At 40.7% G+C, this 20847-nt stretch overlaps 1 protein-coding gene across 22 annotated transcripts in view; it reads right to left on the bottom strand.

Annotated features, from left to right (window-relative positions):
* Positions 1 to 20847, bottom strand: part of DMD (dystrophin) — a 2551447-nt gene that overhangs the window by 17231 nt on the left and 2513369 nt on the right. For all 22 annotated transcript variants that reach the window (XM_067023689.1, XM_067023685.1, XM_067023692.1 and 19 more), the window contains 2 exons: positions 15204 to 15447; positions 14190 to 14313 (listed from right to left, as the gene is read on the bottom strand). In XM_067023689.1, the coding sequence (XP_066879790.1) occupies positions 14190 to 14313; positions 15204 to 15447 (368 nt within the window). The remainder of the gene's footprint in view (positions 1 to 14189; positions 14314 to 15203; positions 15448 to 20847) is intronic.

Below are 20847 nucleotides of genomic sequence, written 5' to 3'. Positions count from 1 at the left end.
CCTGAAATTAAAGTAATGCCACTGGACTATTCAATACCGAGCCAGATTTTAAATGGTTAAAAAAAAAAGCCATAAAAATTTCAAAACAGATTTATTTATATATTCAAGTACTTACCAAAAGCCAACTATGTGCCAGGCAACGTTCTGAGTACTAGGATTATAGCAATACACAAGCAAAAAGCCCTGGCTCCATGGAATTCACATTCTTGTGGAGGCACTCGGGCCTCAGAGAAGAGGGTTAGGGAGGGGCGGTGAGGAAGACTCTTCAGAAAGGGGAGTGTCAGAAGCCCTCATTAATAAGGGGCAGGTGAGCCAAAATGTTAGGGACTGAAGGCTGGGAGCCATGTAGATATTTGAAGGAACAGTGCATGAGACAGAGGCAATAGGAAATGCAGACTCTGAGAGGAGAGTGTGATTGGTTTGCTCACAGAAGAGCAAGAAGAAGGCCAGTACACACAAAGTCAAGTGACCGAGTGTTGGGGGGAACGTGTTTCTCTGGCTCAGGAATTTGGACATGGTCACATAACCCGCTTTGGCCAATGGAATGTTAGATATGACATAAGCAGAGCCTCGTGATGTCCTTAAGTGGTTGGGCTTGCTTTCCTGTGCTTATGTGCCATAAGAAGTACATGGTCCGGTGGTCTTCTGACCCAAGGGGACAAGAGACATGTGGAACAGACTTGACCCCAACCCACAACTTGGAGTCCAGCGTAGTTGAGCTCCAGCACAACTCCAAGCAACCAACAAGACGGCATGAATGAAAAATATGTAACTTGAGAATTTTCCGATTATTTTGTTACACAGCAATAGCTGATTGATATACTACTGTTTTAAGGCATCGAACTAGCAAGATACCAATATTTATGGGTTATCTAATCATATGCTGATATGTAGCTATAATATTATAGGCGGCCCCAAAATGTTCCTGATTCTAACGATACTGGTGACCACAAGCCTCCTCCCACACACACACACACAAAAACCTCAAGAAAATATTTACTGAGTCCCAACTGTGTACACTAGGAACTTGGCCAGCCCTCATTCCTACTTCACTGATCCACTGCGTGCTCAAATAGCAGTGCTAATGGTTCAGGGATTTCTAACTTAGCTAATGGCAATTCTTTAGCATTAACACTTCAATTTGATTGTATTCTGAGGTGATTCCCACAGATATGCATAAAAATCCTTTTCGGATTATTGGCCCTAGTTTTCATGGTTTGTCTGAAGTTGGTCCAAAGAAATGACTGAAACATTAAAAAAAAATGAATGTTTCAAAATAAGGGAAGACATAGTCAAAGTTAAATAGCACTCTGATATAGCATAATGTGATAGACACTGCTGAAGTGAAGGAAAAAGGAGACGACTCAATTTAATCTGAGATAAAAGAAGTGAAATGGTTGGCTAGAGGCAAGATATTCTTCTTTAAGTCTTCTGAAATTCACCATGGTTTTAGGCTTTCTAGACGGGATGATGTCTAACTCACTTCCCTTTCCTCAATTCAAATGACGATAATGGTTTGACTTGCTTAAAAAAGTGACTTTAGCCAGAATTGATGAAAGCTGAGATCCTTACGCCTATGATTTTGTTTACACCCAAGCAAACTATTTTCTCTTTATACACAAGGAAGCTGTGTATTAGAACATTATTTTGTCTTAAAAAGGGGGCTGTGGGCTTCCCTGGTGGCGCAGAGGTTGAGAGTCCGCCTGCCGATGCGGGGGTCACGGGTTCGTGCCCCGGTCCGGGAGGATCCCACATGCCGCGGAGCGGCTGGGCCCGTGAGCCGTGGCCGCTGGGCCTGCGTGTCCGGAGCCTGTGCTCCGCAACGGGAGAGGCCACGACAGTGAGAGGCCCGCATACCACAAAAAAAAAAAAAAAAAAAAAAGGGGGCTGTGTGTGAGCAAACGTGCCCACCACTATTTTTCTTTGGATTACTTATCTAAACCATATCTTTTGTTTTTAACCGATGTCCAACTCAATGTCAATGTCATTCCTGCCTTTCTCTAGTTTTTCTTAAGAAAAAAAAAGATCTATCCAGTACTTGCTATTTACCCTTCAGTGACTTTTTGAAATTATGATTTGGGGTAGATGGTTTCAATTTTACATAAAAATGCTGTGTTTAAGTTCTTTTATATATATATATATATATTTTAACATCTTTATTTGAGTGTAACTGTTTTACAATAGTGTGTTAGTTTCTGCTTTACAACAAAGTGAATCGGTTATACATATACATATGTTCCCATATCTCTTCCCTCTTGTGTCACCCTCCCTCCCACCCTCCCTATCCCACCCCTCTAGGTGGTCACAAAGCACAGAGGTGAACTCCCTGTGCTATGCGGCAGCTTCCCACTAGCTATCTAATTTACATTTGGTAGTGTGTATATGTCCCTGCCACTCTCTCACATCGTCACAGCTTACCCTTCCCCCTCCCCATATCCTCAAGTTCATGCTCTAGTAGGTCTGTGTTTTATTCCCATCCTACCACATTCTCACTAACAGTGCACAAGGGTTCCCTTTTCTCCACATTCTCACCAACACTTGTTATGTCTTGTCTCTTTGATAATAGCCATTCAAACAGATGTGAGGTGATATCTCATTGTGGTTTTGATTTGCATTTTTCCCTGATGATTAGTGATGTTCAGCACCCTTTAATGTACCTGTTGGCCATTGGTATATCTTTGCTAAAATGTCTAATTGATCTTCTGGTCATTTTAAAATCAGATTGTTTTTTCCTCTTGAGTTGTGTGAGTTCTGTATACATTCTGAATATTATCTCCTTATAAGGTATATGACTTGCAAATATTTTCTCCCATTCTGTAGGCTGTCTTCATTTCTTGATGGTTTTGTCCGCTGTACAGAAGCTTTTTATTTGATGTAGTCAGATTATTTTTGCTTTTGTTGCCTTTGCTTTTGGCGTGAACTCAAAAAGTCATGACCAAGACTGATATCAAGGAGCTTACCCCCTTATGTTTTCTTCTAGGAGTTTCATGGTTTCAGGTCTTACATTCAAGTCTTTAATCCATTTTGAATTGATTTTCATGTGTGGTGTAAGATAGTGGTCCAGTTTCATTCTTTTGTATGTGGCGGTGCAGTTTTCCCGACACCATTTACTGAAGAGAGTATCCTTTTCCTATTGTATGCTTTTAGCTCGTTTGTTGTAAATCAATTGACCATATGTGTGAGGGTTTATTTATGGGCCGTCTGTTCTGTTGACCTGTGTGTCTGTTTTTATGCTAATGCCATACCATGTTGACTACTATGGCTTTGTAATACAGTTTGAACTCAGGGAGCATGAGGCCTCCTGCTTTGCTCTTCTTACTCAAGATTGCTTTGGCTCTTCGGGGTCTTGTGTGTGTGTGTGGTTCCGTACAAATTTTAGGATTTTTTGTTCCATTTCTGTGAAAAATGCCATTGGAATTTTGGTTGGGATTGCACCGAAGCTGTAGATTGCTTGGGGTAGTATGGACATTTTAGTAGTATTAATTCTTCCAGTCAATGAGCATGAAATATCTCTCCATTTGTTTGCATCTTCTTCAATTTCTTCACTGTCTTATTTACTTTTTAGTGTACAGGTCTTTCACTGCCTTAAATTTATTCCTAGGTATTTTATTCTTGTTGATGCAGCTGTAAGTGGAATTATTTTCTTAATTTCTCTTTCTGGTAGTTTGTTATTAGTGTGTAAAAATGCAACAGATTTTTGTATATTGAGTTTTTATCCTGCAACTCTACTAAATTCATCGAGTTCTAACAGTTTTTTGGTAGAGTCTTCCAGGTTCTCTATATATGTTATCATGTCATTTGCAAATAGAGATAAATTTACTACTTGCTTTCTGATTTGTGTGCCTTTTATTCTTTTTCTCACCCAGTTTTGCTGGCTAGGACGTTCAGTACTATACTGAACAAAAGCGGCAAGAGTAGGCACGCTTGTCTTCTGATCTTAGCAGAAAAGCTTTCAGCTTTTCACCACTGAATATGATGGGAGCTGTGGGCTCGTTATACGTGGCCTTTATTATGTTGACATATGTTCCCCCTATGCCCACTCTGTTGAGAGTTTATCATGAATGGATGTTGAATTTTGCCAAATGCTTTTTCTCCATCTATTGGGATGGTCATATGATTTTTCTTTCACTCTATTAATGTGGTATGTCATATGTATTCATTTGTATATGTTGAACCACCCATGCGACCCAGGGATAAATCCCACTTGGTCATGGTGTATGATCCTTTTAATGTACTGTTGAATTTGGTTTGCTAATATTTTGTTGAGAATTTTTGCATCTGTATTCATTAGATGTTGGTCTATAGTTTTGTTGTAGTGTCCTCATCTGGCTTTGGTATCAGAGTGTAATGCTGGCCTTGTGAAATAATTTTGGGGGTGTGATTTCCTCTCTTTTGTAAGCAAGTGTCTGAGAAGGATTTGTGTTTTTTTTAAATGTTTGGTAGAATTCACCAGAGAAACCATCTGATTCTGGGCTTTTTTTTTGGGGGGGGGGGGCTCTTGATTATAGATTCAATCTCCTTTCTCATTGTTGGTCTGTTCAGAGTTTCTGTTTCTTTATGATTCAGTCTTGGTATGTTGTATGTTTCTAGGAATTTATCCATTTCTTCCAGGTTATCCAATATGTTGGCATATAATTGTTTTCAATAGTCTTATGATCCTTTGCATTTCTGTGGTATAGGTTGTACTCATCTCTTCATATTTCGGATTTTATCTGAGTCCTCTTTTTCTGTCTTGGTGAGCTTGTCTATAAAGGTCTATTTTGTTTATCTTTTCAAAAAAAAAAAAAACAAACAGAAACCAAGCTCTTCGTTTCATTGATGTTTTCTATTATCTTTTTCATCTCTATTTCATATATGTCTGCACTGATCTTTCTTTCCTTCCATTAACTTTGGACTTTGTTCTTCTTCTTCTAGTTCCTTGAGGTGTAAAGTTAGGTTGTTTGTTTGAGACCTTTCTGGTTTCTTGATGCAGGCATTTATCTGTATGAACTTCCCTCTCAGAACTGCTTTGCTGCATCACGTAACTTTTCTTATGTTGTACTTCCATTTTCATTTGTCTCAAGGTATTTTTTGATTTCTCCTTTGATTTCATCAATCCATTTGTAGTGGGTACAGTAACACACTGGTGTGTTATTAAATATTCCCATATTTGTGAATTTTCCACTTTTCTTCTTGAGATTGATTTTTGGTTTCATAACACTGTGGTCAGAAAAGATGCTTGAGATGATTTCCATCTTCTTAAATTTACATTTACTGAGACTTGTTTTGTGGCCCAATATATGGTCTATCCTAGAGAATATTCCATCCTAGAGAATGTTCCATGTACACTTAAGAATGTTCTCTGCTGTGTTTGGATGGAATGTTCTGTATATATCTGTTAAGTTCATCTGACATAATATATGGTCCCCCATGCTTCCTTATTGATTTTCTGTCTGGATAACCTATCCATTGATGTAAGTGAGATACGGTTACATCCCCTACTATTATTGTAGTGCTATCTATTTTTCCCTTTAGGTCTCTTAATATTTGCTTTATATATTTAGGTGCCCCTATGTTGGGTGAATAAATACTTACAAATGTTGTAACAAATGTTATAGCCTCTTATTGGAATGACCTCTTTATCACTGTGTAATGCCCTTTGTGTCTTATTTTAGTCGTCGTTTCAAAGTCTATTTTGTTTGATATAAGTATAGCTACCCCAGGTATCTTTACATCTGAAGTGAGTTTTTTATAGGCTGCATATGGCTAGGTCTTGTTTTTCTTGTTGTTTTGTTTGTTTCTGTTGGAAAGGATTTTCATTAAATTTTAATTTCAAAGTTACAGAAAAATTCCAGTAGTAAAAGAGACTCCTAAATACCCTTTACCTTGATTCACCAAGTGTTAATGTTGCCATATTTGCTTTGTTTCTCTTTCTAAGTACATGGATTTGTTATTGTTGTTGTTCTTATTGCTGACCCATTTCAATATAAGGTTCAGGCCCGTGACCCTTTATCTCTTAGTACTTCATTATGTCCTTGAACCCTCATCTTATGGAACCACATTGCACTATATATCATCTAATTTGCAGCCTATATTTGAATTTCACCAATGGCCTTCATAATGTCTTTTATAACTATAACCATATATGTGCATACACACATATATATGTATATATATATATATGAGTGTGTGTATGTGTGTGTGTATATATATATATTCCCCCACCCCTGGAACCTAGGGTCATATGTTGCATTTCTTTGTTGTGTCTTTCCTTTTTTTTAAAAAAATATAGGTGATTTACAATTTTGTGTTAATTTCTGCTGTACAGCAAAGTGATTTAGTTATACGTATATATATATTTTAATATTCTTTTGCATTATGGTTTATCATAGGATATTGAATGTAGTTCTCTGTGCTATATATACAGTAGGACCTTGTTGGTTATCTATTCCATGTATAATAGCTTACATCTGCTAACCCCAACCTCCCACTCCATTCCTCCCCCTTGGCAACCACAAATGTGTTCCCTATGTGCATGAGTCTGTTTGTGTTTCTCAGGTAGGTTCCTTTGTGTTGTAGTTTAGATTCCACATTTAAGTGGTATCGCATGGTATTTGTCTTTCTGTTTCTGAGTATGATAATCTCTAGTTGCACCCATGTTGCTGCAAATGGCACTATTTCGTTCTTTTTTATGGCCGAGTAGTATTCCACTGTATATATGTACCACATCTTCTTTATCCATTCCTCTCTTGGTGGACATTTAGGTTGTTTCCATGTCTTGGCTATTGTGAAGAGTGCTGCTGTGAACACAGGGGTGCATGTACCTTTTTTGATGAGTTTTGCATGGATATATGCCCAGGAGTGGGATTGCTGGATCATGTGGTAATCCTGAGGAACCTCTGTCCTGTTCTCCCTAGTGGCTGCACCACTTTTCATTCCCACCAACACTGTAGGCGGGTTCCCTTTTCTCCATGTCTTCTCCAGCATTTATTATTTGTAGAGTTTTTAATGATGGCCAATTCTGACTAGTGTGTGAGGCAGTATCTCATTGTAGTTTTTGATTTGCATTTCTCTAATAATTAACGATGTTGAGCATCTTTTCATGTGCCTGTTGGCTGTTTGGAGAAATGTCTATTTAGGTCTTCTGTCCATTTTTCTTTTTTTAAAAGCTTTTTTACTGGGGTATAGTTGATCTATAATGTTGTGTTAGTTTCTACTGTACAGCATATACATGTATCTACTCTTTTTTTAGATTCTTTTCCCCTATAGGCCATTACAGAGTAGTGAGTAGAGTTCCCTGTGCTCTACAGGAGGTCCTTATTAGTTACTATCTATTTTATATATAGTAGTGTGTATGTATGTGTCAATCCCAATCTTCTGCCCATTTTTCAGTTGGGTTTTTTTTTTTTTTTGGTTGAGTTGTATGAGCTGTTTGTGTATTTTGGAAATTAAGCCCTTGTTGGTTGCATTATTTGCAAATATTTTCTCCCACTCTGTAGGCTGTCTCTCCGTCTTGTTTATGGTTTCCTTTGCTGTGCAAAAAGCTTGTAAGTTTGATTAGGTCCCGTTTATTTGTTTGTATTTCTATTGCCTTGGGAGACTGTAGGTCTTGTGTTTGAATCCATTCAGGCACTCCATATATTGCGACTGGAAAATTTAGTGCACTGAAAGTAATTTTTGATAGGTATGTACTTACTGCCAGTTAAAAAACTGTTAGGTGTTTCGTAGTTCCTCTGTGCCTTTCTTCTTCTTGCTCTCTTGCTTTGTGATTTGATGATTGTCTGTAGTGTAATGCTTAGATGTCTCTCTCTCTATTGTTTGTGCATAGGTTTTTGCTTTGTGGTTACCGTGAGGCTCAGATAAAACATATTTATAGCAATCTATTTTAAGGTGATAATACCTAAGTTCAAACACATTCTAAAGCTCTACATTTTTACTCTCCTCCCTGTTTTATGTTGTTGATGCCACAGTTTACATATTTTTATCTGGGTGTCTATTAACAAATTACTTCGGTTATAGTTATTTTTACTACTTTTGTTTTTTAACCTTCATACTGAATGTATAAGCAATCAACCCATCACTATCACAAGATTTGATTATGTTGAATTTAATTTTATAATTACCTTTACTTGTGAGACACTTGTGAGACTTATACTTTCATGTTTTCCTGCTACTAATTAGCTGGCACCCTTTTGTTTCAGTTTAAAGAAGTCAGTTGTACATTTCTTTTAAGGTCTAGTGGTGTTGCATTCCTTCAGCTTTTGCTTGTGTGGAAAACTCTTTTTATCTCTCCTTCAATTCTGAAGGACACCTTTGCTGGATAGAGTCTTCTGGTTGGCAGTTTTTTTTTTCTTTGAATGAATATATCATGAAACTTCCTCCTGGCCTGCAAAGTTTCTGCTGAAAAATCTGATGGATTTATGGGGATTCCCTTGTATGTAACAAGTTGTTTTCCTCTTGCTGCTTTTAAGATTCTCATTGTCTTTAACTTTTGACAGTTTAATTATAATGTGTTTTGGTGTGGGAACTGTCCAGGCTTCCTGGATCTAGACTATATTTGCTCCCTCAGGTTAAGAAAGTTTTCTGCACTCTCTCTCTCTCTTCCTTGTAGGACCCTATATTAAATTCCTTAAGCTATCTTCTCTATCATTCTTTTAAAACATTTTATGAAATATTGTTGATTTTCCAATGTTGTGTTTCAGATGTGTAGCAAAGTGATTCAGATATGTGTGTGTGTGTGTATATATATTTTTTTACATCTCTTCCATGATAGGTTATTACAAGATACTGAGTAGAGTTCCCTGTGCTATATACAGTAGGTCCTTATTCGTTACCTATACTTTATGTAGAGTAGTGTGTATGTGTCAATCCCAAGCTTCCAATTATTTTCTCCCCTGGTAACCATAAGTTTGTTTTCTACATCTCCTACCTGTTTTGATGGGGGCTTTTTTTCTGTTTGTCCAACGTATAGAAGTCACTCAGCTAGTTCCTGAATTTATTTCTTTGAGAGGGAACTGTTACAGGTTCAGAGTCCCTGTTTCTGTGAGTGGCGGGGGTGTGTGTGTGTGTGTGTGCAGAATTCAGGATCTTCTTAGGTTGTCATCTTGATTCAGAACCTCAGGCTAAATTTCCTACGTGTGGGCACTGTTCCCTAGCTACACAAGGTTATATTGTGCTTGGCTTTGAAAACAATCAATCATTCAACCGAATGTCTGTTGCATGAAAGGTGATCAAATGGGGAGGAAAGTGAGCAAAGACTTAGTCCTTGCCTTGAAGGAGGTTAAGCTCTAGGGAGAAGAAACAGAGTGTAATAACTAACTCTGAGACAGAATATTAATTACAGGATATAATAATGCATGATCAAGTTCCCCAAAAAGACGAGTGAAAAGGATTGTGCACAGGGTCAGAGATGGCTGACAGCATGGTATGTGTGCACGAACACTGGGGTCTGCAAATGGAGGCAGGGGATCATGTTTGAAGACAGTGAAAAATTGGGCTCCACAGACTACCTTTGCATTGGAATACCATGCAGAGGAGTACGGACTTGAGGCAAAACAGGAGCCATAAAAAAGGGAGAAGAATAATTAATATACAATCTGAATGTTTGTTTGTTAGGGGAATAAACTGGATACATGTGGAAGATGGCTGGGAAAGGGAGCCTGAAGACAGAGAAACCAATTAGGAGAGTAATCATAGTGTCTGTTCTGCCGATCACATCCTGAGGGCTAAATTTGGGCAGAAGCAGCTGAACTGAAGAGTTTTTCTCGTGTTTGTTTATGCAGAGCAAAACTGACTGACCTCGATGACTGGAGAGATGTTGGTGGGGCTTGGCTCAAGAAGGAACGTAAGTAAAGGGGTGGTTTTCGAGGTAATGAATGTGTTTAGTACCTTGGCTCTGATGATGGTATCATGGGGTATACATATGTCCAAACTTATCAAGATGTGTACATTTCTTTGTATGTCAATTACGCTTTAATGTAGGTAAAGGGGGAAAAAACGTGTGGAAGATGACTGCCTTTGTACAGTTTAGAAATTCTGGAGGTTGATCGCAAATTTTGGATTGTTGTGGGTTTTTTTTTTTGGTTTAATGCAGAAAATACTCACTCACTCAGGAGAGAGGTCTAGGCTGACAATCTTGAGAAAAGCCTTGAAGCAGTGTGCTGAGGGGCCACATCAGCACCGATGCAGTTATGTGGCATAAATACTTAGCCTGAATCCAATCATCAGTAAACAAGCAGGCAATGCAAAGTGAGAAACATTTTACAAAACGACTGGCCTGACCTCTTCTGAAATGTGAGTCTCATGAAAAAAATCTGAAGAGGCGAGGGAAGCGTTCTAAAGGAGAGTTAAAAAAAGAGACATGGCAACTAGATGCAAAGCATGACCTTTCACTGGCTCCTGAGTGAAAAAAAACCAAAAAGCTAGAAAGACTGTTATTGGCAGAATGGGGGATATTAGTTCCATTTAAATTAGATAATAAATTAGATAATAGTACTGTATCGCCGTTCATTTCCCGAGTGTGATTATGTAAGAGAATATCTTTCACCTTGGAAGATATGCTGAAGGTATTACTAAGTATGCAACAGAATCATTAAAACTATACAGGCACATATACCTATGCAGGATATACAAAGATGTTTGTTAACATAGAAACATAAATAGATGTGACTGTAAATAAATAAAGCGAAGGTGGCAAAACGTTGCATTAACTGCAGTTCTGCCCTAAGTTTGACATGGTTCTAAATAAAAAGCTAAGGAACCTTTCAACTTTGTTGAAACGAACAGGTAAAATAGAAAATGTTCTTAAAAACGAATGATTCATTGGGTAGAATAAGAAGTTGAGAGAAGCTGGTGGGAAGGTAGACTTCTAACAGAATGTGAGCTTCAGTAGGACATCGTCCCCTTTTAAGAGAGGTACAGAACGCACGTATGGTACCCAGAGGCTTACCAGTGGTATTTCATGGTTTGAGGAAACACTCCAACTCATTAGATCACCCAGTAGGACTTCACCCATATTTCTCTTTAAAAAGACTTGGGGTTATATATATTAAAAGAATGCACCTCTCTAGCAGAAAATGGTTCAGCAAATCCCAGCCCTATCACAACTTACAGAGAGAGACACACTGCATTTATTTCAACACCTGTGTGCAAGAAGACGGTCCTTTTTTTTTTCTTCTTCTTTAGGGTGAAGAAAAAAAAAAGTCAGTCTTTTCCTCCGAGAACAAACTTCTTAACAACAGAGCCTATCCATTTTACATTGGCAAGTCATCTCTTAGCCTAACTTGGTCACTGGAGAAAGCACTTCTGTTGCTGTATTCAGTTCTGCCACAATCCTCTCAGCTCCACAAGTCATCAGGTCCACGGCCTGATGTGGACTTTTTAATCTGGGCGCTTTCATAGGCACGCTGCCTCTTTGCCAGTGTTGACAGGCCTAAATGATTAATGCTTCTAAGCACCCAGGGCTCTGAATCTCACCACTAAAATATGTGAGTTCGTTTCACAGGCTTTGCTTACTTCAACAAAAGGCAAAATCCTGCAGTAGGCATTAACAACAGAGGTACTAGAACTCAGTCAGTTATGTTTGGAATTCCGAGACACTGCACAAAGGCATATCATATTTTGTCATATGCTGCGCTGTCACAGTCCCAACAGGCCATTAGCTCGACTCAGATCCCATGTGGAGAAAGAGCATCTGATGCCCTAAATCACTGAGGTGCGGTAAAGCTGGGAAAACAACTCCGAACATTTCCTCTTCCTTCAGAAAAGAAATGGAAGCTGGCTTTTCTACGAGCTTTGATTTCTGTAATCTCAGTGACCTCGTCCACATCTTGCGGAATCTTCTTCTCCTTTCCCAGCAACCCTGGCCCCTCCATGACCTCCACGTATAATCAGCAGCAGCTTCCCTGGGAGGCTACCTCTTAGACATAGGTGTCACTGGAAAGTGTTTTACTTTCCATGATGTCCAACTTGTGAATTTCCCTGACCATGGTCCCCAATCCTCCACCATAAAAATGCACTCCTGCCTTTCCTTTTGGTCCCATCAATTTGGATTAGGCACTTCACCTCTCTACATTCTACTCTCACAGAAGATCCTAAGTATAAAATGAATTCTTCGACACACCACGGGACCGGACGACAGAGCTTTAGGTGTGAATCAAGGAGTCACAGGTCTCTTCCTTTCTGTGTGAGGTCAGAGGGTCGAGTAAACCCAGTTTAGGACCCAGGAAAAAGAAAGCATAGAGCCTGCGGTGACTCATGCTGGACCTCCCGAGAGGAGAGGAGGGGGACAGAGCAAGTATTTGTGGCCTTCATAAAACCCCCTATTGTCTAGCCTAGCACAACAAGAAAAACCAGTAAGCGGATGGCTGGCAACCACCTGTCATGGTCCTTTTAACAATAGATTCATTACCCCTGCAAAATGCTTTCCTGGTTTTGACCTTTTATTTGCCTCGTGAGCTCCAGTTGTCTTGGAACCCCGTCCTAGGCAGAGAAGACCTACTGAAGAAGAACTCCAGACCCGGCCGACCATTTCGTCTACAAAAAACTTTTTGTCTCCGCCCTCAGTGTCACTCGATAATGTTCCAAAAGGGTCTTTACTTTCCTCAAGCCACACTCATTTTCAAGACGACCTGACTTTCTATTTCACTGAAAAGACAGACAGACATCTCTTCCCTTTGCTCAGCCACTTCTGAGGAAGCAGTTTCAGCTAATGCACGTACAGTGATCCACTGAGCTGTACTTTTTCATTTCCATTGAGCCCTTCTCAGCATTTTGACCTGATGCACTCATCGTCTTCCCGAAACCGATGCCTGCTTGTGTGGCTGAACCACACCGACTCCATTTTGTCAGCTCCGTCTCGGGCACGCAGGCGTGCCTCCTCCCTCCCCTTTCCGCGTGACTGAGCTGCAGCCTGCTCGCGAGGACTGTGCCCAAGCCAGACAAGTTCCCTATCAGCTTTTTACCCGCGCCTTCATCTGATACGAAAACTGGAAGAATGCCTTTTGCTGACCCAGATGGTTAATGATCATGAGACCCCCCCCCCCCACCCCGCCCAGAGGGGAGGACAGAGCCGCAGTGTCCCTCCGTGCATACATGCTTTGGCCCCTTTAAGTCCCCCTGTACCGCTTTCGGCGGCAGGGGGTGCAGCTGCGAATGTTTCGGGATCCCCGTCCACCTGATCCTACCCTGTGCGGAAGCTACCCATCGTAAATTTCATATTTGTACGTCCTGGAGAGTTGCCTGCTTCGTTTTTTGGTCTTGCTGTTCCTTTTGAATGGAGGCTATTATTCAGTAATCCCTCTTCGGTAACCTTTCCAACACTACTCCCCACTCCTTCACTACCCCATCACCCAAATGGAGGGCTTCCCCGAAGCACGGTAGCCAGGCACCTTTGTTACACATTTCTCATATCTCACCCCTTTCAGCTCTCAATTCTGTGGAGGTCACGCTCAAATCTCTCCACACTGTCCTTTGACCACCTCCTAGAACAAACACAGTGTTTCCACATTCAAAAGGATCCCTATCTTCTTCCAACCAAATCCTCTCCCGTGACTGCCTTTCCTTACATTTTCCAGTTTTTCAACCAAGTCCCATAACTTGGCCTTTGTCATTGCCTCCTAACTAGTCTTTCAAAAGACTAACTTTGGGGCAGATAAAAAAAAACTGCCGGAGTACATCGTTTTAGCTACTTCTCACCTGCTAAATGCTTTTCAGTGGCTCCCTGACACCGACGACACACCTCTGCCCCATCTTCACGTCACTCTAGTGTGACCCCAGCCTTCCTCCCTCCCCCCACCCCCCTCCTGCTTGGACCCTATCTCACTGGACCATTGGCTCCTTCATGCCCTTGGCCTGAGGCCCTCATCTCTACATCACCAGTTATGCTCTACCTTCTTCAACATATGCTCAGTTCCTACTCCATCCTTCAAAAGCCTTCACAAATATCAATTCGTCGAAAAGCCTTCTCTGATCTCCGAAATGAATGAAACTTTACTACCACGTTGCCTTGTTCTGACTAACTGAATAGCCAGTCCTTTGCGGGCCAAGACTACGTCTTTCGTCTTCGTACCCCAAAGGCATTTATGACAATCCCTTGTCCAGAACCGATATTAAATACTTTAGCGCATGAGTTAAACCTCTGAGCAGACGGTTCACCATTTCCAGGCCTTAAGAGAGAACAAAATCCAGGCGTAGCTAAGACAGACACTTACCCATGGATTCTGAAGTCTGACTGCCAACCACCCGGAGCAGCATAGGCTGGCTGCTGTCTGACCTCTGAAGAGACGTCGAAGGAGAGGACACCGTTGTACCATTCACCTTGGCCTCTGCCTGGGGCTGAGGCATTCAAAAGAAAAGAGAATTATTTTTCACAACAAACAAACACTCAAACAAATACATACCTATTACAGACGCTCAAGACTCAGAAATTACGACTTTTCCTACTTAGAAACCTCGCAAAGACGGTTAAATTTGGGAAATTTCGCTGTTGATAAGATAGATCCATGGATACTGTCTGTGTACATGAATTGTACCCCCTTCTGAGTTTGAAAACCATTACAGCTACGGTGGAATAAGATATAGAAAATCATTAGCCTAAATAACTGAAAGATTTAGAAGGTCATGTGAGAATGGTGAAATCATGTGAGAGCACAAAAATGTAGTGGAGAATTCTTATTTTTGTGAAGTACTAAGGAACAGGATGGAGAGAACATATCTCAAAATTTAAAATCCCCAGAAAGCCAGGACTGTGTGCAGGTAGGGCCTCCCCCAATGCAATATCCTGCTACATTTTCAGTGGAGACTTAAAAAACGTATGTTTTAGGGATTGGCAAAAGAAAACCCCCAAAGGCATACCAGAAAATAAGACTAATTGAAAAAAAAAAAAAAAAAAAAAGAGAGTTCCACTTCAAGGGGTAAAATTTTCACTTCGAGATAACTAGTAGAAACCTTTCAGTATTTTTTTTTTCCCCCAAGATGAATTTTAAATCAGTCAAATGAAAGACGTTTTTGTAGGAAACAATCTGGAACTGCTATAAAATGACATGCTAGTTTTTCCTCCTCCTCTTATATCCCTTGATAGCTAGCACTTTGCTAGGCACATACCAAGTAATGAACAAGTCAATGCTTGTTACAGTTCGGAAAAGGACTCGGAGTTCTAGTTTTGGGTCTGAAGAGGGGAAATGACTGCTTCTACATATGCCATGTTAGAGAGAGGTGGCTCTCACTTGCTCCAGCAGCTGCCTTAGCCTGTGTAACTGTGACTCCAGCTGCTTATTGTGGTCTTCCAGGATCTGCATCCTGGCTTCGAGGCGGCCTTTGTGTTGACGCAGTAGCTTGGCCTCAGCAATGAGCTCAGCATCCCGGGGACTCTGGGGAGAGGTGGGCATCATTTCAGGAGGGGACGGCAGTGGGGATAGGCCTTTATGTTCATGCTGCTGCTTGAGACGATCATATTCTGCTTGCAGATTCCTGTTCGGCATCAAAGAAGTGGAAAAGAAAAAAAACAACAAGAAAATTGAATATCGTCACCAGATTTCTTATAAAATGGCAGAGAGATACATCTGACCACCACCAAACACAAGAGCAAGCAAAAGGGAGGCACTTAATGAATGGTTTTTATGACGACGATTTTCGCGATGCTAAAAAAAAAAAAAACAACTGAGATTTGAAGCGTCTGCCCGGAATATGTGAGGGGAGATGCTTTTCAATCTTCTATACTCAAAGCCTTATGAGTGCTACGTTTACATAATTAAGCAGCAAAGGAGTTAATCATTTTGTAAATAGTTCCTTATACTGTCATGAGACTATAATTCTTATACCTCTATCAACACTTTGGTTTGCTTAAAAAAAAAATCATCAAATATTTTCAACAGCACCGTGTAAGAACACAGTAAGCGTGTACCCATGTACCCACCACAGCGCTTCAATAAATTTAACATTTGCCATATTGTCTTCAAATTTCTTTGAAGAAATAAAATATGACAGCTACAGCTGAAGCTTCCCCCCAGATTCTCCTTACTGTGATAACAGTTCCCCGCTCACCAATGCCCCCCCCCAAGGAGATAATGCCATCCTGAGTTCCACGTCCATCATTACCACGAATGCATCCACAAATACTGGCTTGCAGAGATTCGGCTTGTTTTACCCTACATACATGGCCATTTCACGTGATTCAATCTAACAGCATTATTTTGCACGTTCTTAAACTTTATGTTTAAGAACTTTGTTTACGCATGTACATACCATTCTAAGAGTTGCTTTTTGCCTTCAACACCGTTTTGGAGATGTATGATTTATCCATGTGGATACATAATAGGTCATGATTTTAACGGCTGTAAGGTATTATTCTGCTGCTTGAATATGCCAACAACATTCTTCTCTCAATGAACATTTAGGTTGTTTCCAACTTGTCACCATTACAAACAGTGACGCAATGAACTTCTGTCTACCTGTCTAAGAGATTCTTCACAGTATATATGTAGATGCAAAATTGTTGGGTTCTAGCAACATCTTCAACATTGCTACAGATCACCAAACTGCTCTCCTAAGAGCCTGTATACCAATTTACTCTCCCACCACTAGTGAGTGAGATTTTCCATTTGGTCACATCTTCATCAAATACTTGGTGTTACCAAACATTTAAGTTTTGCTTGATGGGTATACTTTAATGAGCACATCTCTGACTCCCGGTGAGGCTGACCTTTTTCTGTTTTGGCCGTACCGCGTGCCTTGTGGGATCTTAGTTCCCTGAGCAGGGATCGAACCCGCGCCCTTGGCAGTGAACGCGCAGAGCCCTAACCACTGGACCGCCAGGGAATTCCCCAAGGCTGAACTTGTTTTATGTTAGTTGGCTTTTCATGTTTCCTTACCCATTTCCCTACTGGGTTGTCTTTCTCTTACTCACGTTCTGGATATGTTCGAGATGCTTATCCTTTGCCAGTTATATGCACAGCAGATATTATCTCCTACACATATCTCAGCATAGCTGATCTTTAACTTTATTCTTGGCATCTTATCGTACAACAGTGTTTAATTTCAAAACGCTCCTCCACGTTTTCTGCTTTTCATGTTTTAAGAAAATCTTCCTTACACCTACATTTTAAAGTTCAGAATTTTGTTTTTCGCAGTTAGGACTTTACCCAGAATCTTTTATGTTTGCTGTGAACATAAAAGCTAATTTTACCATCCCCACATAGATAACTTATTAAGCCAGCCCCATTCATTGCAGACTCCACCTTTCCTCCACTGATTTCTATGGCATTTATATAATACATCAAGCATCCATAAGTACACAAGTGTGCTTCTGAGCTCTCTGGTCTCTGCTGTTAGTTTATCTGTCTGTCCCTGTGCGATTCTGCACTGTGGCTTGAAATACACTGCTGTCTGGTGGAGGCCATCTCACTCCCGCTTGGTTTTGTCTTAAAAATTTTCTTGGCTCTTCAGAGCTCTCTGATCGTCCCTGTGATTTTAGTGTCAGGATTTCATATTTCAGGAAAATCCTTGTTGAAATTCCGGGTTTGAATTACATTGACTGTATAGATTAAAATGGGAAGAGCTGACTTCGTGTTATTGAGTCTTCATATCCAGGAATATGGTGAAGCTCTTCTGTCAGTCTAGTCTCCTTTTATGTCCATTAACAATGTTCTGGGACTTCCCTGGTGGTGTCGTGGTTAGGAGTCCGCCTGCCGATGCAGGGGACGCGGGTTCGAGCCCTGGTCCGGGAAGACCCCACATGCCGCGGAGCAACTAGGCCCGTGCGCCACAACTACTGAGCCTGCGCATCTGGAGCCCACGTGCCGTGACTACTGAAGCCTGCGTGCCTAGAGCCTGTGCTCCGCAACAGAAGAAGCCACCGCAATGAGAGGCCTGCACACCGCAACGAAGAGTAGCCCCTGCTCGCCGCAGCTAGAGAAAGCCCGCGTGCAGCAACGAAGACCCGACACGGCCAAAATTAAATAAAGAAAACGAAACCAAAACGATGTTCTGTAACTTCCTGTGTTTTTCCTCTAGCTTTTAGGTTGAATGCTTACATCATTTTTCTTATTTTTATGCTTTTTTAATAAATACACATAGGGGTATAGATTTCCTTCTTGCTTTAGAATTGCTGAGAATACAATTCCAACGGAGGACACCTGTTATTTGATACCCAGCAAATGAGCAGAACTCTTGATATCTTTCTTCCAGTTATGATGAATACCAAAATATGACAGATTTCTGCGGTTCACAGATGGTATTTCATCGGGTTAGAGAATATCCTATCCACAAATATGGGAGATGTCTATCTATGAGAAAAGACGTGAGAGGCAAGTGGTGAGCAGGCAAGAAGAGTTTTCCCATTGTCCCTCGGGGATGGCACGTCTTCCGAAATGCCGAGTTTCAAAATGCTGGATCTCTGCACCGAAGATGATTTTATTTCAGTCCAATCTATTTTTTTTTTTTTTTTGGTTTGTCTTTGTGTAAAGCTCTACCCCGTACCTAACGTTACAAGTTTCCTAGGAATTTGTTTAAAGTCATACAGGACAATTAACCTATGATCTTTTTCATTTACAGGAATATAGTATCCTATCTGTATTGATTGAAATCCTATCTGCCATCAATCTTCAAGGAGAGTTATATGTGCAGTTTGTTTCACAGCCATCTGCTTTGACACAGCAGTAATAAGAAGAAATTCATCAAAATGAGTTTACCCGCAGCCAGATTCTACACATAGGTCCTCTGGGTGTGAACTACCGTAAGTAGTTCACATTAATTAAATCCAATTTCTGGCCGCTTAACTGACAATCATCGAAATGTTTCCGTGAACCTGAAGCAGCATCCAATGTTCACAAGGTTTCATTTGATAGGAATTATCTTCTATTTTTTTTCCCTTGAAGTGTTCACTAAAAAAAATCCACCCTCATTGAAATGCCCCAGCTGATAACACCTTTTTATGTGGAATCCTATTCAAGACTTTTCTTTCTGTTGGAGTGGGTCATCCACGATGTTCTTTTTGAAAACATTGTTTTTAGACATGGACTTCAGGACAGTACAACAAACGATTACTATCCTCCCACTTACTTTTCACAAAGGTACTGAGAAGGAGACCACCTTTTCCAGAGACGTCTTTCTCTGGGTGTAGTTTTCCACAGAGCTCTCCTTTACTGAGTTGCTTATAAGTGCCCTTGCTCAGAAACCATGGTTTCATACATACAAGACACTGGACTTCTGTTTTTTATGCAGAAAAAGCTCATTTGAATCAGCCAGGGCTTCCCAAAGCTGAGCTGTAAAGAATACCAATTGCTCTACATAGGCCTTTCTTGCCTTCCCAGATGTTTGAAATTTCTCTCGGGAGACCATTTCCTTGAAGACCCACATCATTCTTCAGTTTTGGAAGATTCTCGGCTCTTATTGCTTCAAATATTACTTCTCTGCCGTTTCCTCCATTCTCTCTTCTGAAACTTGTACTAGCCATATTTTAGAGTCTTGTGGTCAATTTCCCATCTTTCTTTAATTGCTTATTTATATTTATCTGTTTTTCTTAGCGCTGTGTATAGTAAAGTCCTCAGAATCATCTTTTCAATTCCTTATCTTCTCTGACTGGGTCCAGCCTAGAATTTACCCGTGTATTGAGTTCAGTAGCGTCAACGAGGACAGTTGCTAATTTCCAAAGACGTCTTTTTCAGACCCATCTGTTCTTCATCCATTTCTGTTTCTTAATTTATTATTTTAATAAATGGTGTTTCCTTACTTATGTCTTTGAGCATCTTAAATGTACTTGCGATCTTTGTTGTACTGTTTTACCCTTTTATTTTCGTCTAGGCTTAATCCGTCACTTGATGGTCACTTTGCAGGGGCTATCTCAAGTCCGCGTGTGTTTTGGATTTGGGTTTGGCGACATTTTGAAAGGGATGGGGTGTGTTTTCTGCTGTATTTCGTGTCTCTTTCTCTCTCCTTCTGAACCGGCTGTTCTCTGTCAAGTGGTTTTATGGCCGTCTCCGCTCAGGCAGCAGGGTCTCAGGGCCTCTAGTCTAGGGCTAGATCTTATATTGGTACTTTGAAGCTCCTACATCGAGTGATATGATTGCAATTATTGCTGATTTCATCACCAGGCAGCATGGTTCAGGTCCCGCCTTCAAGGCTGTGATGCTCCCCTTCTCAGCCATACTTCTCACTTCTTCCCTAGGTTCTATGCATTAGGTCCATGGCTACATATAAGCTGTAGTCAGTCCCCTGCTGCAGTCCAAATTGTTCTCTTTTTCATCTTCCTTTCAAATACAAGTGAGTATGTGTCTGTCTCTCTCCAGGTGTGTTCTGGCAGAACCCTGATTTCAAATCTGGCTCTGAGCCCTGAACTGGTGAGGAGAATTTTAATTCCTGTTATTCCAACAGGAGTTTGAAAGTCCACTGACCAGCGTGTGAGCCCCATACGCTGCTCAACACGTCCTGCACTCCCCCTCCCCCCAACCCCCGATTTCTGGTCCACAGAAATGTTCATCTTGTTTTCAAGCCCAGCTATGGCTTTTTAATTTTTTTCACTCCATGTATTACCTACCACTGCACAAATGGTAGGAGAAGAAGATGCCTTAAAGCAAAAGCGAACATTATCTTAATCAGAAGCCTACCAGCACATGTTGATTTTATAAATGTAAGGTCAAAGTTCCCACAGTACTCGTTCAAATCTAAATTTACCAGAACAGGGTTCAGTGGACCAAACAAGTGACCTCCCCTAAACAAATATGTGGCATACATAAAACTTCTATTGAGCTCAATAGCAAACCTATTTATTTTGAGGGAATCGTTTTCTGCCTGAAGCTCTGAGGCAGGACAAGCTGTCACGCCAAAGGTTCGATAAGCCAGAAAGAGCACCCGAAATAGCTCAAAAGGAGGTAT

Source organism: Kogia breviceps, chromosome X, assembly GCF_026419965.1.
Source record: "Kogia breviceps isolate mKogBre1 chromosome X, mKogBre1 haplotype 1, whole genome shotgun sequence".
Lineage (NCBI taxonomy): Eukaryota > Metazoa > Chordata > Mammalia > Artiodactyla > Physeteridae > Kogia > Kogia breviceps.
Note: the sequence above shows the minus strand (reverse complement) of the source record. Positions and strands in the feature narration are given on the sequence as shown.